The following is a 14241-nucleotide window of genomic DNA, read 5'->3' as shown; positions in this document are numbered from 1 at the left end:
CCTCCACAAGACCGAATCGATACGAGTAATGCATACATTAAGTTGAAATATATTAAATTAATACATAATCTCCAGCTGCAGAAAAAATGCGTCTTGGCCCTAAAAAATGTAGTAGTAGTAATAACAAAAATCCCTTTTTGTGCTCCATGGTATAATGTTTTGTAAATTAAAGGATATTTCACATTTGAAAGATTTAACTTGGCGATGCCTTCTAGACATTTATGTATTGGATAATACATAATGCATCTCTTTTTCTACATTTGAGTTATGTTTACATATTCTCCTAAGGTAAAGCAGAATTGTTTTTCATGTTTTAAGCATGAATAATCAAACGTACATTTTATGGGTGTGTTTTATCCACAGAAACTTGCCGCATCTTTTGAAGCAACATGAAGGTGAGTCAGTGTTGATTTTCACTTTTGAATCAACTTGGTTACAACCAGACCTTTTTTTCCCCGGCTACCGGGGTCTGTATCAAAGTTTAGAGGAGCACTTGCTAAAGTTAATCTCAGGCCTATAGAGCGTCTGCTTCCTCCTGCCTCTCTCTTCCTTCAGTTGCTCTTGCATTACATCATCAAACCCATTATAAAGCTGAAAGTTCGAAATCCAGTTCTCTGCAAAATGAACTTTTTTTTTTTTTTTTTGAAGATAATGCTCGAAAGACTGGCTAAAAACAAAACAAATCATCGGATGCGGTGTCGGGGAGATAAAAAATAAAATTTGGTAAAGACGATCAAAATGAAGATTATTTGAGATGATTAGAAATGCAAACTTCGTCCACGTCACTCATTGATAATTTTTTTTTTTAGAAGTTTTCTGTGTGTAGTAATTATTCACAGCCGCTAGAGGGAGCTGCGATCGTACGTTCTGAACGTGAAATAGCGACAGCGTTTTCACAAACCGCAGAAACATGAACGCATTTAATAACGATGACTGCATTAAAGAACAAATAAATTAACCGGACGTCTTCTTCGCTGCAATTTTCACGTGTTATATTTGTTGTCAATTTTTTCGAATAATACGTTGAATTTATGAAAGAAGACGCGAAGTTAAGCGCTTTTGATGAATACTAAAATCTAAAAAACTAAAAATAAATTCTTGCTAATTTAAAATGCATAAATATCAAAACAATCGCTAGAGATCGGGCGCCGACGTTTGCTTGCGCGTCGATGTTATTTACTAGCTGTTATTTTTGAAAGCGTTTGAGCCGCTCGTGCTGCCTGTTTAAAACTCGCTCGTGCGTCTGAAAAAAAAAATGACACTGAAATCAGAGCGAAAGGGCTCGGAATAATGGCAGCCGCATTATCCATCAAACAGTGATGACATATTCGTCCCTTTCATACGCGCTCTCTCTGCAAATAAGGGCATATAAAAGGATTTAGATTTTGAGCATGCCATTTAGCCGCTTTGAAAGGGAAGATCAGTGGGATGCCATGACTGCTAATTAACATTTCCTCCTGTAGATGCTGGGGAGATGGGATGCGTCTCGGTCCCGCTCTACGCTGCCTTTCCAAGTGACAGTCATCGTAGTAAAGGTGACAGAAAGCTCGTTGGGAAATCTCTCCTTGGCTTGCCCCCCATTTAAGAGGGTTTATTAAAAATGACATAACGTCTGCGTTCGCGATGAAGCTTACGGCTCGTCTTTTGTGGTTCCCGCGGAGCGTTGTTTCGCGGTTCTCGAGTGTGATGTAATGTTATACGCCTGAAAAGGCCACCTCGCTGCGCGGAGGACGCCCGTCACAAACGGCGCGCGCGCGCCTGCGTGCGTGCGCTCGGTCCTCTCCTCGTTCGAGTTACGAAAATAAGATTGAGGCTTTTAATTGCGGCGATTCGGTGATGGTTTCTCCCGTGAGATCTGCGCATCCGGCAGAACCGCCCGGGACGCGATACGGAAGGCTTAGCCAGGGCGCACTGCGCGATCGCGCTCGGGGGAGAGAAGGAGAGAATGTCTTTTTATTTGCCGCCCGCTAGCTGTCTCCTTCAGGATGCCTGCCAGCTCAGACAGTCAACTGTTGAAGGATCAAAGCCGCAGAAAATCGAGACATGTCTCCCCGATCAGCGGTGTCAAGATTGTGACATCAAACCAAAATATGGAGTGCTGAGTCCTTTAGATAGGTGACTTCCAGACCATATTAGCTTTCTTTATCAATCTGTTTCATGCTTTTTCAAAAGTCGTAATTACTGCGCAGCGATCTTGTATTAAATATCTATGTATATGTATATGTAATGCACCTTTATCATTTTGACTGATCTCATTGAGAGCTTTTTTTCAGGTCCCCTTTTGTAACTGGTTAAAAAAAAAAAATCAATCACTTGAATGCAGCTCTTTTATCACTTTATCATACAATATACAATGATATTATGGGATATATTAGAAACGTTCAATTGTTTATGATATGCCATATAGTCCTTGTGTGTTGCATAACCAACAAAGTCAAGTGGTACAACCGATATTTAGAATATGGAAATTATATAATTGACCTTCAAGGTCATTAACTCTTAGAAATATCAGACAATATATTTTTATGATATGGCTGGATTATAAAATGTCGTGTGGTGTGACACTTTAAACGCATTTATTAATTCATTGTTATGTACTTTAAAAAAATACATATTTATATTTATATACTTTTATTTTTACTTTTTTAATGATATTAAATGTAACTTTTGAAAACCCTGGACCGCAAAACCAGTCATGAGTAGCATGGGTATATTTATAACAAAAGCCAAAAATAGATTTTATTAAATATTTTAGATTTTTCGTTTAACCCAAAAATTATTAGGAAAGATGTTCCATGAAGGTATTTTGTCAATTTCCTACCGTAAATATATCAAAATGTATTTTTGGATTAGTAATGTGCCTCGCTAAGAACTTAAATTGAACATCTCTAAAGGCCGATTTCTCAATATTTCGATTTTTTGCACCCTTAGATTCCAGATTTTAGTTGCATCTCATCCAAATATTGTCCTATATACTAACAAACCATACATCATTGCAAAGCTTATTTGTTCAGCTTCACGATGAACCTAATTTTTAAAAGGTCCCAGTTTCACAAATGAAAGCTTATTAAAACCAAAATGATGAATAAAAAGAATGCACGGCGCGTTTTTTCCTCTTTTCTTCATCTGATGTCCTTTTGGATACACTACATGATCAGCCCTGACCGCATGAGGTCTTTTGTGGAGCAGCAAAATATCCTGAGGGAATGCTAATGAAATTTCTATCATAATTTGGAACCAATCCTAAATGGGATGAAACAAGAATCCTCTCAGAATCGAATATGATCCTCCTGGATAAACCGAAATCCCGCTTTTCCGTTTATTATTTCATTGCAGCAGGAAGCTCGTTTGATCCCATTAGCTTCCAAATGATGACAGATGTCAATAGCATTCCTTCAGGAGGTTTTTGAGGGCTAGGAAGGTGTCGACTGCTAAACTCGATTACTCCTGCAGGGGGAAACAGGTCTAACCGTGCTCGTCTCTCCGTTTTCCCTGTCCAGCGACCCGGTGAACTGGCAAGGCGATGTGTGCCACAGGTGGCCGGAGGCCGGACGCCAAATTATCAATAGGACACCTACATTCGGCGGGCTTGGTGCACTTGATGTGTACCTCTTCCCCCCAGCGTGAGACCCCGAGAGATGATATGCAGATCATCGCCTGTAAATAAGAGATAGTACGCGCGCGCGCGCGAACACAACAAGGCGCGCGTTCGTTTCCCCCGCGCTCCTAATTTAGTAAACTTGGCAGTCGTTTTTAATCTCCCGGCAAATTGAAGCGGTAGGGGATCGTGGCAAGTGTTGGATGCATGTTATTAATTCCTCGCTATTTCTGTCTAGCGCAATTAGTCACTGTTTGCCGCTGAAAACGTCCCATTAATTATCTACGGCCCGTGAGCGGAGTTGCGCTCGTGGCTACCGTCTGAAGGCTTCGGTCCGCGTTCAGCGTCCTCACCTCTGAGAGCGCTTGACGCTTTTGAAGGGTTTTCTTTAACAGCGTTTTAACGCGTAATCTCTGCCTCGGCGCGAAAGAACGGCGCGAGGCGTCTCGGTTTGTCTTCTGTTGTCATCCGGGATTGTTCACGAGCCGAAGGCGCGGAAGTCGCGTGCGCCGCCGTTTTCGGTGAAAACCCCTTTTTAGTGTACGTGACGTCAGATTAGAGGTCTGCGCACAATAACGGTGTGTTCGTCTGTCACAGAAGCTGTTCCAGGTTATCCCAAAAAAAAATTAATCTTCACCGAAGGTATGAGCTCGTTGTCACGTCAGCTGTGAGCGCGCCCAAAAGTTGCTTTCTCCGTTATAGCCGTGTTATTATCTGTGTTATGCAAACATCTTATAAAATAGAGCAATTGGACTGTTTAATATTTTAAACTGATCTGGTCATTATCTGGTTTGTCTGGAATGACTCGAAGAAGCAGGACAAACTGAGACAGGCCGAACCCAGAAGAACTAATATAATTCAACTAAATATAATTCATTTAAAAATATAATTCAACTAAAGCAAGTATTTTGGTAACGCTAGTTTAGCGAACGATTCTCACTGTTAACTATGCCTCAGTAAACTCCTAATTTGTAAGTAATGCAGTTCGGGTATTGGGTCAGGGATCTGAAATATGCTTAATAAGGTTATTGTAATATGTGCATTATTATAAGTACTAAACAGTAAACCAAGATGCTAGTGATATGCATGCTAATAAGCAACTAGTTAGTAGTGAGAACTGATCCATAAACTAAAGTGTTAGCAATATTTTATATGTAGTATAAGCGCCTGATATCCTTAATAACATACTGACCAAGCATGTTTTCCATTTTTTCTCTCAACAATGCCAATTCGAATCTTCTGCGAACCCGTATTTAGAATTGACATATATTTAAAAGTTTTCTTTTCTTTCTAGTCCAGTGACGAAACAAGCGGTTAGTGAGAATGCCAGTGTATTTATGGGCTGGGGCTGAAACACAAACACATCCGCAGCCCTGAGTCCCTCGTCATCCCCCTCCTCGCTTCCCCTCTCTAATTTGCAGCTCTATGGCAGCAGTGGCACTCTCAGCTCCACAAGAGGACAAATGACTTTAATTACAGAGTAATTGCCGAGCGTTGTGTTAATTAAATCTTGATCAGTTTAAGTAACTGGATTGCTCCCACATCGAGCCCATGCTGTGATGTGCTGCCTCACTCTCCCTCGTGAACATCTTCAGCCTCTCTCACACACACACACACACACACACACACACACACACACGGCTCCAACCTGGCACTCTCTCCACTACGCGTCTCTGTAACACAGCTCAAACCTTTTTAGTGTTTGATTCTTTTCCTGAAGTCATAGCCACTTTATTTAGCTTCATCTTTTTTGCTTGGGTTGCATTACATCCATATTAGTTATAACTCAGTCAGTGATATACCGGGAGGCACTATTTTAGAAATCATACACTATTTTTACAGCAACTAATAAATCTGTTAAGCATTTTTCATGTTCATTAAGGTTGCGTTTATTTCTTTAAAAATACATCGAAAACTGTAATACTGGAATTTTGGAAATAACCGTTTTTATTGAAAAATATAATTTACTCCTATGACGAAAAGCTGAATTTTCACAGGTCACATGATACTTCAGACATCATTCTAATATGCTAATTTAGTGCATAAGAAACATTTCTGATTATTATATATGTTGGAAACGGTTATGTTGATAATTTTTTGTGGCAAAAGAACAGCGTTTATCTAAAACAGGAATTTTTGAAACATTATAAATGTTTTTACTTTTATACTTTTTTACTTTTAATTTCTTAAAACAAAAAGAAGTACTGTTTATAGCACATTTATTTTGTCATTTTAATTCAAGCAGCAATAATGAGATGAAATAATTAGTATTATATTCTGTAAAAGCATTAACAACAAAAAACAACAAAAAACTTTAAACAATTTAGAAGTTAGTTAAGTTTAGGTATTGAGTAGGATTAGGGATGTAGAATAAGGCATTAATATGTGCTCAATTACTACTCGTAAATGGCTATTATTCTAGTAATATGCATGTTAATAAGCAACTAGTTAAGAAACCATAAAATAAAGTGTCATCTCTAAATTGCATATATTTTCACAATGCACTTTTATTTTAATTGGGAAAGTTTGGGTAAGTTTTTTTTTTTCCCCTATAGGGTTTATTAAAGGGTTTGTTGCAATCGGCTGCAGGTCATTTGCGAAAATGCCATAACAAACATGATAGAAGCAGAATCAAGAGTGTGGCATCTGCTGCAATTTTAGATACATGCATTATCTGTAGGTTCCTGTTGCTTTGGCCAAATTGAATCCTCTTATTTTAATTGGCCGCCATTAGGTGTTCTGCTCAAGGCAATTCCAAGCAACCCTCGCTTTTGTTGTGCCTCGTACTCCAGGCCCCGCCGACGAATATTAATCACAACTGTCCTAATCTCTGGGATTTTAATTGGAGTGCTTTGTAAACCACAAGGAGGTAAACAGGAGACAAAGGTGGTCTAAATGCACCTTGAATAGTCGGCTGATGTGCGCAAGGATCGCCTTTTTTGTTTCGTGTTGGCTTTCAAAAAAGCCGAGATCCCAATGAACTGTATATCATTACATGCTTGTCTCAGAGATTGTAAAAAGCTTGTCTGATAGAGCTGTATGTTAATAAAATGGGGTGCAGTAATACACAGTACACACTACATGAGGGACGTATTGCATTTACCACTGCAATTAATCTGTTTCAGACTGAATCCTTTCATTGCTGTGCATATTTGTGTAGCTAACACAGAGGATCATGGGATTTTTCTCTACAGATTTTAAAGGGCTTTATTGAAAATCCACTTGTTTGCTAGGCTCTTGGGTTTAGATTAAAACAGACTGTCAGTGTACAGTAAGTAAGCAGATAGTAAGCAACAGGCTGGAGCTGGAACATATTGCAATGAGTGGCGGATTTATCTGCGATTTAGGAAAACCTAATCCAGTTTTCACTGATGCACTGAGTGATTGAATTTATGCGCAGATGTCAATATGTGATGTGTTACCCTTTAGCGCGATGGCTTCGCTCTTAAAATGCTGTGGCTTTCTGGTGTCTTCTCTGCGCTGGCCGCAGGTACTTTCCCTGAAAAACAGGTGATAATACTTCATTTATGTTTGGTATATTAATGACGTAATAAAACAAACGCACGCATTTTAAAGCTGTAAGTTAAAGGATCTAACTGCACTGTTTATTAATAACGAGACAATGCTTAAATGAGTGTGCAGTTATATCTTTTTTTTAATTAAGTATTAACGATATAACATAAATCCTTTACATGATTTGTATACACTGACATTTTTATGGATTTGTTTATGGATTTATTTTCGGAGGGGTATTTTTCGGTAACTTTATGCCGTTAATAAAGGTTCAATGAAAAAAAAATTCCAATAAAAAAGTACTCACACTTGCATTTAAACAGTAAAACAAACCCCTGAACTTCCAGAAGTGCAGATTTACCCGTTACAGATTGATGCAGAATTAAGACGCACCAAGAATTGCCCAGATTAACCTGTCAGAGAAAAAAAAAACATAAGCTCTCTCCTTTAACATTTCAACCCAAATGAATAATTCTCACATCCTTTGCATTTGAATTGTATGAATACTGCACTCTAATTGACTCTTCCTTTTTATCCCTCGATATTTAAATACAGGGCATAGCCTACGTTTGGCACTGCCACTGGCTAAAGTATCTTTTACTTATGCGCTTTACGTTCGTCCCTATACTTTAGAGCCATATTGAAAAAAAAAATGTATTGTAAATTGCATTATGTGCTTGTTATTTCACTCTTTGCGGCATAGAAAGAAAACTATTGGTTTAAGATGGCAGGGGCGTGTATTATTTGGGAACATTTCTATGTTATGATTTCATGTTCGTTACACACGTTGTTCCTGAAGAGCAATTCATATATTTAGCTTTGAGGAAATAGACTTTTTTTGTGTGTGTGTGTGTGTGTGTGTGTGTGCGTGCGTGCGTCAGGTAGGTGGCTGAATCAGTGATTAGACAGTAGGGATGGTAGTAAGGGGGGAGCGTGGAGGATTATGAACTCGGAGGTGCTGACACATCTCTGCCTCTCGGAGCTCTCAATTTAGTCAAGGATCAGACTCACTTTAGATAGTGGAGGATTAATGATCAGTCTAGCATGACATTTTTATGAGGGTAACCTTTCCACTCGTCAGGCACTGAAGGGTCTCACACTACATCCACATCTCCAGCTGCCACCAGAAGGAATTTTACTGATTGTACCGATTGCGCAAACTGTAAGACAAATCATTTCAGCTCTGAAGCCTGACTGAACGCTCAGGATAATAAATAGAACATAATAATTAAAGGTAGTTAATTAAAAGTGTGTGCGAGCGGGCGGTCACGACTTATTTCATTCAACACTAATTAAAATAACAGATTGAAGTTTATGGTACGAAGTTTTGTCCAGTGTATGTTTTAATGTTTAACGATCCGCGTCAAGTTACACGTGTTACCGGCTGCAGTTACTTTTATTATTAAACTGTAATAAAAGAATATACGTGATTATATGCCTTTTTGCTTTTTAGTAACAGTTAAAGTAACGCTTTTTGTAATGGTATGTTTATGGTAAAGCAATTATTATAATAATAAGCACTGAGTTTACACATTGCTAGATTATAGTGGGATTAAAGGCTAACACATCTGGTCTACCTCACATCTAAAACCACAAGAAATATGGTAAGGATGGGGAAAAAAAAAAAAGATAACCATATTAACTAGCATACAGTTAAAGTTAGTGAAACTAGAAGATATTAAAATATGTAAAAAAATAAATAATAATAATAATAATAATAATAAAAAATATATATATATATATATATATTATATATATATATATATATATAGAGTGTTACATAGAGATACTATATTTATGGTATCTCAAGCTAAACATTTTGTACAATAAATATAAGACGTGTTCTGTAATGCAATTACAAAAATGTCTGGAAAAGTAGATTTAATAACTAATAGATTTAATAATAATTAACACTAAGAAGAAATTTGGAAACTAAGCTTTTGTCCTCAGAAATTAAGAAAGAAGAGATACCATGTTTATTTTTTTGAATAATTTAGAAATTTGCAGACGATTTAGCGAACTGCAGTAACTATGGTAATTTGGCGGAAACTACGGTTACTATGGTAATTTTTTTTTTTTTTTTTTTACAAGCGCTAACAAATCCCGCCCAACCAGGAAGTGAAATCCAGCACTATCCTCGCGTCCAGGCGGAAAAAAAATCAAAAGATCAACAGTGCAGCTTTAGCTTAAATACAGTCAGTGAGATGTTGTCACGATTGTGTTGTTGCGAAGACTGAAACGCAAACTGGCGCGATATTCATAACGTTCATAGCGGTGCAAAACGCCGCTGTTAAGAGCAACGTTTGCCATGCTAGCGTTGTAATCGCCGCCACGGGGATAACAGTTAGCGGGTAACATAAACGATAACGTTGTCATTTTAAAACTGCACCTCGGTAATACAGCTCCCGTTTAATGGCGCACACCGGAGAACGAGCATGAATTTACCGTTATATTTTGAAGACAACGAAGTTTTCGAACTAGGCGGGAGAAAACAATGTTAACAGGTTTCGAGACGCGGCGAACCGACGCGTAACATGCATGAAATTTCAAAAGTAACTAACACTAACTTAGAAGACGTCTGAAATGTCGTCGGAGAGGCTGACGTGGACGCTGACGGGAGCGACGGCGGCGTGTGTTTTGGCGGCGTACGTCGCCTCTGCTCCGCGCGCCGTGCCTGGCGGAGACTCAGGTAGGACTTCGGTCAGTCACATGTGTTTGTGTTTGTATCACATGCAGCCTATCACAGAACAGCATATTGTAAAATCGCGTGCACCGCATGACGCGAAGCTTTTGCAAATACGAACCGCACGAGACCTGTTGAGAGCGTTATTAATCTTTCCGAACACCTGTCTTAAATCCAGCACGGCCAGTGGAACCCTAAAATAATTTGGAACTCGAATCACGAACGAAGCATATGAATAGCAGAACATTATACCAAGTGATGTTTATTTTGAAATAGGATAGAATAAGGTAAACCTTTTGTTATACAATAAACATTTTTTGTAATTACAAAAAGTTGTTTTTGTGAAAAGGCATCATTTACAGGTGCCATTTCTAATAACTCGAATTTGCAATTGGTGCAGACATTGCTTAAAAATGAGTGAACGAATGGGAATGTTAGTTACTGCTGGGTCAGACTAAAAAGAGTGTCAAAGCTGTCAGAACAGAAAATAATCTCTCTGGAATGACGTCAGAGCATTAATCAGGAGAGAGAGAAATACTGTACATGATCATATTAATGCACTGCAGAGTTTGAGAAAACGTGAAGTGGTCTGCGTTCATGTCAGATGTAACAAATCATGTGCCGTGAAAGAACTGTATTGTTTAGGCACCTTTTTATCATTTTGCTGTTTGTAATTATCCATTATTCTAAGATACATTTTTTTTCTGTTTTGTTAGTAGAGATAAAAAAAAAGTTTTCCAACATTACATGGTTATTACATCTTAATAAAATTTTAATATGTGAAAAACCTTTTTTCCCCGAAATCGGGCGTGCGATCAAATTGCAGAAACATGCAAAAAATTAAAAAAGAAGACTTGAAAAAAGGTCAAGAAGTCTCCTAAAATAACAGATAAAAGACATTTGTTTGATATTTTAATGATTTTAAGGCAAGGTTCAGGTTGTAAAACGTTCATAATTATATGTAATATATAATTATTCTATAATAATTCATTAAAAAGTTAATTGTTAACTTCATAAAGTTAATTATCCATTAAAAATGTGTTAAACACGTAATCTTGTTTAAAAATGATTAATACGTGTAAGAAAATGATGTCGCGAAATACAATATTATTTGTTTTATAGGTATTAAAATGGTGCCCATAAACGGCTATATTCAACAATGGGAAGACAAAAATAAATGTTTTCTTCCGGAAGGAGGGGAGGTGGGGGTGGGGGGTTATGCAAACAACAAGCTGCTGTTCTGTGAGCTTTACAGCATGCGCACGGGCAGGGTGGCTTTCGGAGGCTTTTTAGGGGGATGGGGGGCTGCAAGAAGCTGTTTGGGGCTTACGGAGAGAGAAAAAAAAAAATCAGCCAACCCCTTAAGCGTGGCGTTTAGGGACATTGCAGGATGCCGGCGTGATAGCGCCAGCTGAATGCTCGGCAGAAATTCTCCAGGTCTCCGTCTCGCAGTCCTAATCCCTTTAGGTGTGCTGCGCCCCGGAGAGGCTGAGCGGGCGCCCCGCGGGACCGCTGTTGTCTAGGAATGCGAGTGTGGAAATGATGGGGATTACGGGGGGAAAAAGGCTGCTGTGGGTGCCCGATGCTGCGCTATCACAGAGACACTCCGCTGTCCTGCGCTCAACTGTGTTTGCGCCCCTTTCCCCCCACCCCCCGTTTAGCCCTCCCTCTTTGGGACCGGGCTTCTGCACTGGGGTCTGGAGACGGCGCTGCAGCGTATGAATGAAATTGTGATGTATAACATGAGAAATTTTGATTACAGGGAGATCCGGCGTGCTTTGAAATGCGGTAGACCTGGCCTCACCGCGTGTGTATCTATTTCTATTCTAAATGAGACTGTGAAAGCAGAGAAAATTCAGCCGCTGAAGTGTGAGGGGTCTGCACCTACAGATAGAGGACTTCCAACATGACAACGAAAACAGACGACCGCTAGTGATACGCAGGAAGTGCCAGCTAACAATTTCAAAATTTTGTGATGCACTGAACATTTCATATTGCATCAGAGAGCACAGATTATAGGATTTTACAGTGTTTAGGCAAGTATTGCATCAGGCAGCATTGCTTAGATTTATACAACAGGGCAAAAACATTTGGGATTAGTAGGCGAAAGGACTTTTTGCCCATTAATCTCTGAACTGCAGTTTAAATACAGCTTTTTTGTTTGTTTGTAGATTTCTAGATTGTGTGCAGTCCTACATCTTTGCCACCCTTAAAGTACTTTTTTTCCTACTAAAACTCAATGTATGACCTGTGGTGAGCTGGATCACCCCAGTCATCTTTTCTAGGCCTGAAGTGAATCAAATATTACAGACTATCATGAACAATTAGATGATAAAGTCGGCTAAGAAGACTCTTATGTTCACCAATGCTGCATTTACTTGATCCAAAATATTGTATATTGTGAAATAGTACTTCAATTTGCAATGATGACGATGATTATTATTATAATATAATATAATAATAATAATATAATATTATAATAATTAATAATATAATATAATATATTAATAATAACAATAATTGTTTTTATTATTATTATTACTACTATTATTCATATTATTACATTTTAATCTATTTTAAAATGTTTTATCGTAAAGCTTAATTTTCAGCATTATTACTCAAGTCTTCAGTGTCACATGATCCTTCAGAAATCATTCTAATATTTTTTAATTTATTAAAAAATCACATTCATCTAAACGTAGTACATTTTTAAAATGATGCATTTTAAAAATATTGGCTTTAAAAATTTTATTTTCAATTGGCGGCTCAAACCGGAAAGTCAACATACAAATTGGTGTTTTGGCACCAAAGCGTCTGAGACTTAATTAGTTGTCTGCTATTAATTAATACATTAAGACATTTAATTGCTTACTTTTAAAGATACTCACTTGACATGAATTCGGAATATTTCAGAATGTTCTTAACAGGGACGTAAATGTATTCATTCGGGTAATATGCAATGCAGAAATGCAGGCCTAGACACTGTATGTATGGATAATGTCGTGAGAAGTTTTTTTTTAAAAAGATCGCAGACGCTGCTAGAGTTTTTGCATGTGTGTGGTTCGGCGTAAAGGGACTCTCAGGCCTGTGTACGGCACACAGCGACGGATTGGGGCTCTGCGCATGCACCTCCACTACGGGAAGAGTGAATAGATTTGCCTGTGTATGTGTGCGTCTGTCTGCTCGGGGATCAGGGGAGCCGTGTGCGATGGAAGAGAATGAGCGTGTCGCTTAGGAAATGTCACACTGGGAAGATTTTGCAGGTTTTGATCCGAGCAAATTAATGCAAAACCCAGTGCAAGTATTTGATTTGGGAAAACTTTCAGGAGCGGACTTGTCTCTTAATAATAATTATTGGGTTTACATTAATTTCCCTCTCTGTTTTTCTACCACAGGAGAGCTGATGACTGCTGCTTGTGAGCTGGGGGTAAGCATTAGCTGCATTGTTTAATCAATCCACTCATTAACTCTTATAAGCATTAAGGAAGTTTAATTAAGTATGGGGGGAGAAGAAAGATGATTAATTTACTTTTCAGGCCACAGGTTTTTTTTATTTTTTATCCTCTCTTCTTTTCTGTGCACTTCTTTTTTGACTAACTTAGGACTAGAGAATGCTATAATTTGCAACCCTGTTCTTCAAATCCAATTAGACTGAATGGTTAGGCGATGGCTTTTGTAAGCTTCGCCTTATGTACGGTATAAGGCTTATTATACTCAACCCCTCTCCTTTTTGTGCATGCGTGTGTGCGCGTGTGTAAGCCGCAAAGAATGAACTAAATCGGGTTAACAGTTATAATAAGTTTTATTATTTAATAAAGTTTATTACGCCGCCACGATCCTTTTAGGGAGGCTGTGGCGGTGTCACTATGCCAGTAATCCCTCCCTCTGTCCGTGTGGCCTGCCTGTCTGCGGCTCTCCCCAGGGTTGGAGGGCTCTCTCCGGGCCGCAGGCCGCCGGCCCTCCCTTCCTGCTCCCTTGAGCCGTGGATCTTTTCTACTTTAAACTCCTCGTCGCAGGACTGCCCCCTACCGCGCGTTCTGCCTTTTTCCGGCGTGCCCACACGCGCTTCCAGACCCGGCGACGTCTCTGCGTGCCTTTCCATGTCGTCGGCCTCGCAGGCATTTCACCTCTGCAGGCATTTCAGCCACACGCGTCACACGTCACTCGCGCAGTCGCACACACCTTGCTGGCACTTCCAAAGCGTGCCCTTCGCGCCCCTGCCATCTGCTTGCCATACTGTCTCTCTCTTTTTTTTTTGTCCTATGTCTGTCCCCCCCTCCCAAGCCTCTCTGTTCCTCTCCGCCTTGACCTCTCTTGCTTGTCTTCAAGCTGTCTGTTTGTTCTGTATTAAAGACATTTAGCAGTGTCGGGGAAGCTACTTTGCAGCTGATTGTACTCGGAATTACAAATCGCTCTATTACGGTTAAAAAAGTTAAATATGCTATAA

General features: G+C 39.1%; 1 protein-coding gene and 1 long non-coding RNA gene across 5 annotated transcripts in view; one reads left to right on the top strand and one right to left on the bottom strand.

Annotated features, from left to right (window-relative positions):
* Nucleotides 1–25: 25 nt before the first annotated feature.
* Nucleotides 26–14241, top strand: part of tmem260 (transmembrane protein 260) — a 38031-nt gene continuing 23815 nt past the window's right edge. Inside the window, exons 1-2 of one of the 3 annotated variants that reach the window (XM_043262632.1) lie at nucleotides 26–395; nucleotides 13190–13221. In XM_043262632.1, coding sequence (XP_043118567.1) covers nucleotides 320–395; nucleotides 13190–13221 — 108 coding nt within the window. In that variant the 5' untranslated portion in view covers nucleotides 26–319. Of the gene's footprint in view, nucleotides 396–9215; nucleotides 9801–9907; nucleotides 10082–13189; nucleotides 13222–14241 lie in introns of those variants that run through there. The other 2 variants (XM_043262631.1, XM_043262634.1) reach the window with 2 other exon arrangements.
* LOC122361716 lies at nucleotides 1700–9811 on the bottom strand. 2 transcript variants are annotated; one of them, XR_006253017.1, is made up of 3 exons: nucleotides 9679–9811; nucleotides 7419–7524; nucleotides 1700–7097 (listed from the first exon to the last, which is right to left on the bottom strand). It is a non-coding gene; the product is annotated as an uncharacterized LOC122361716 (long non-coding RNA). The 2 variants fall into 2 exon arrangements; XR_006253016.1 differs by having other exon boundaries at nucleotides 9673–9799.

Source organism: Puntigrus tetrazona, chromosome 17 (genome assembly GCF_018831695.1).
Source record: "Puntigrus tetrazona isolate hp1 chromosome 17, ASM1883169v1, whole genome shotgun sequence".
In the NCBI taxonomy this organism is placed as follows: domain Eukaryota; kingdom Metazoa; phylum Chordata; class Actinopteri; order Cypriniformes; family Cyprinidae; genus Puntigrus; species Puntigrus tetrazona.
This window is presented reverse-complemented; position numbering and strand designations above follow the sequence as displayed.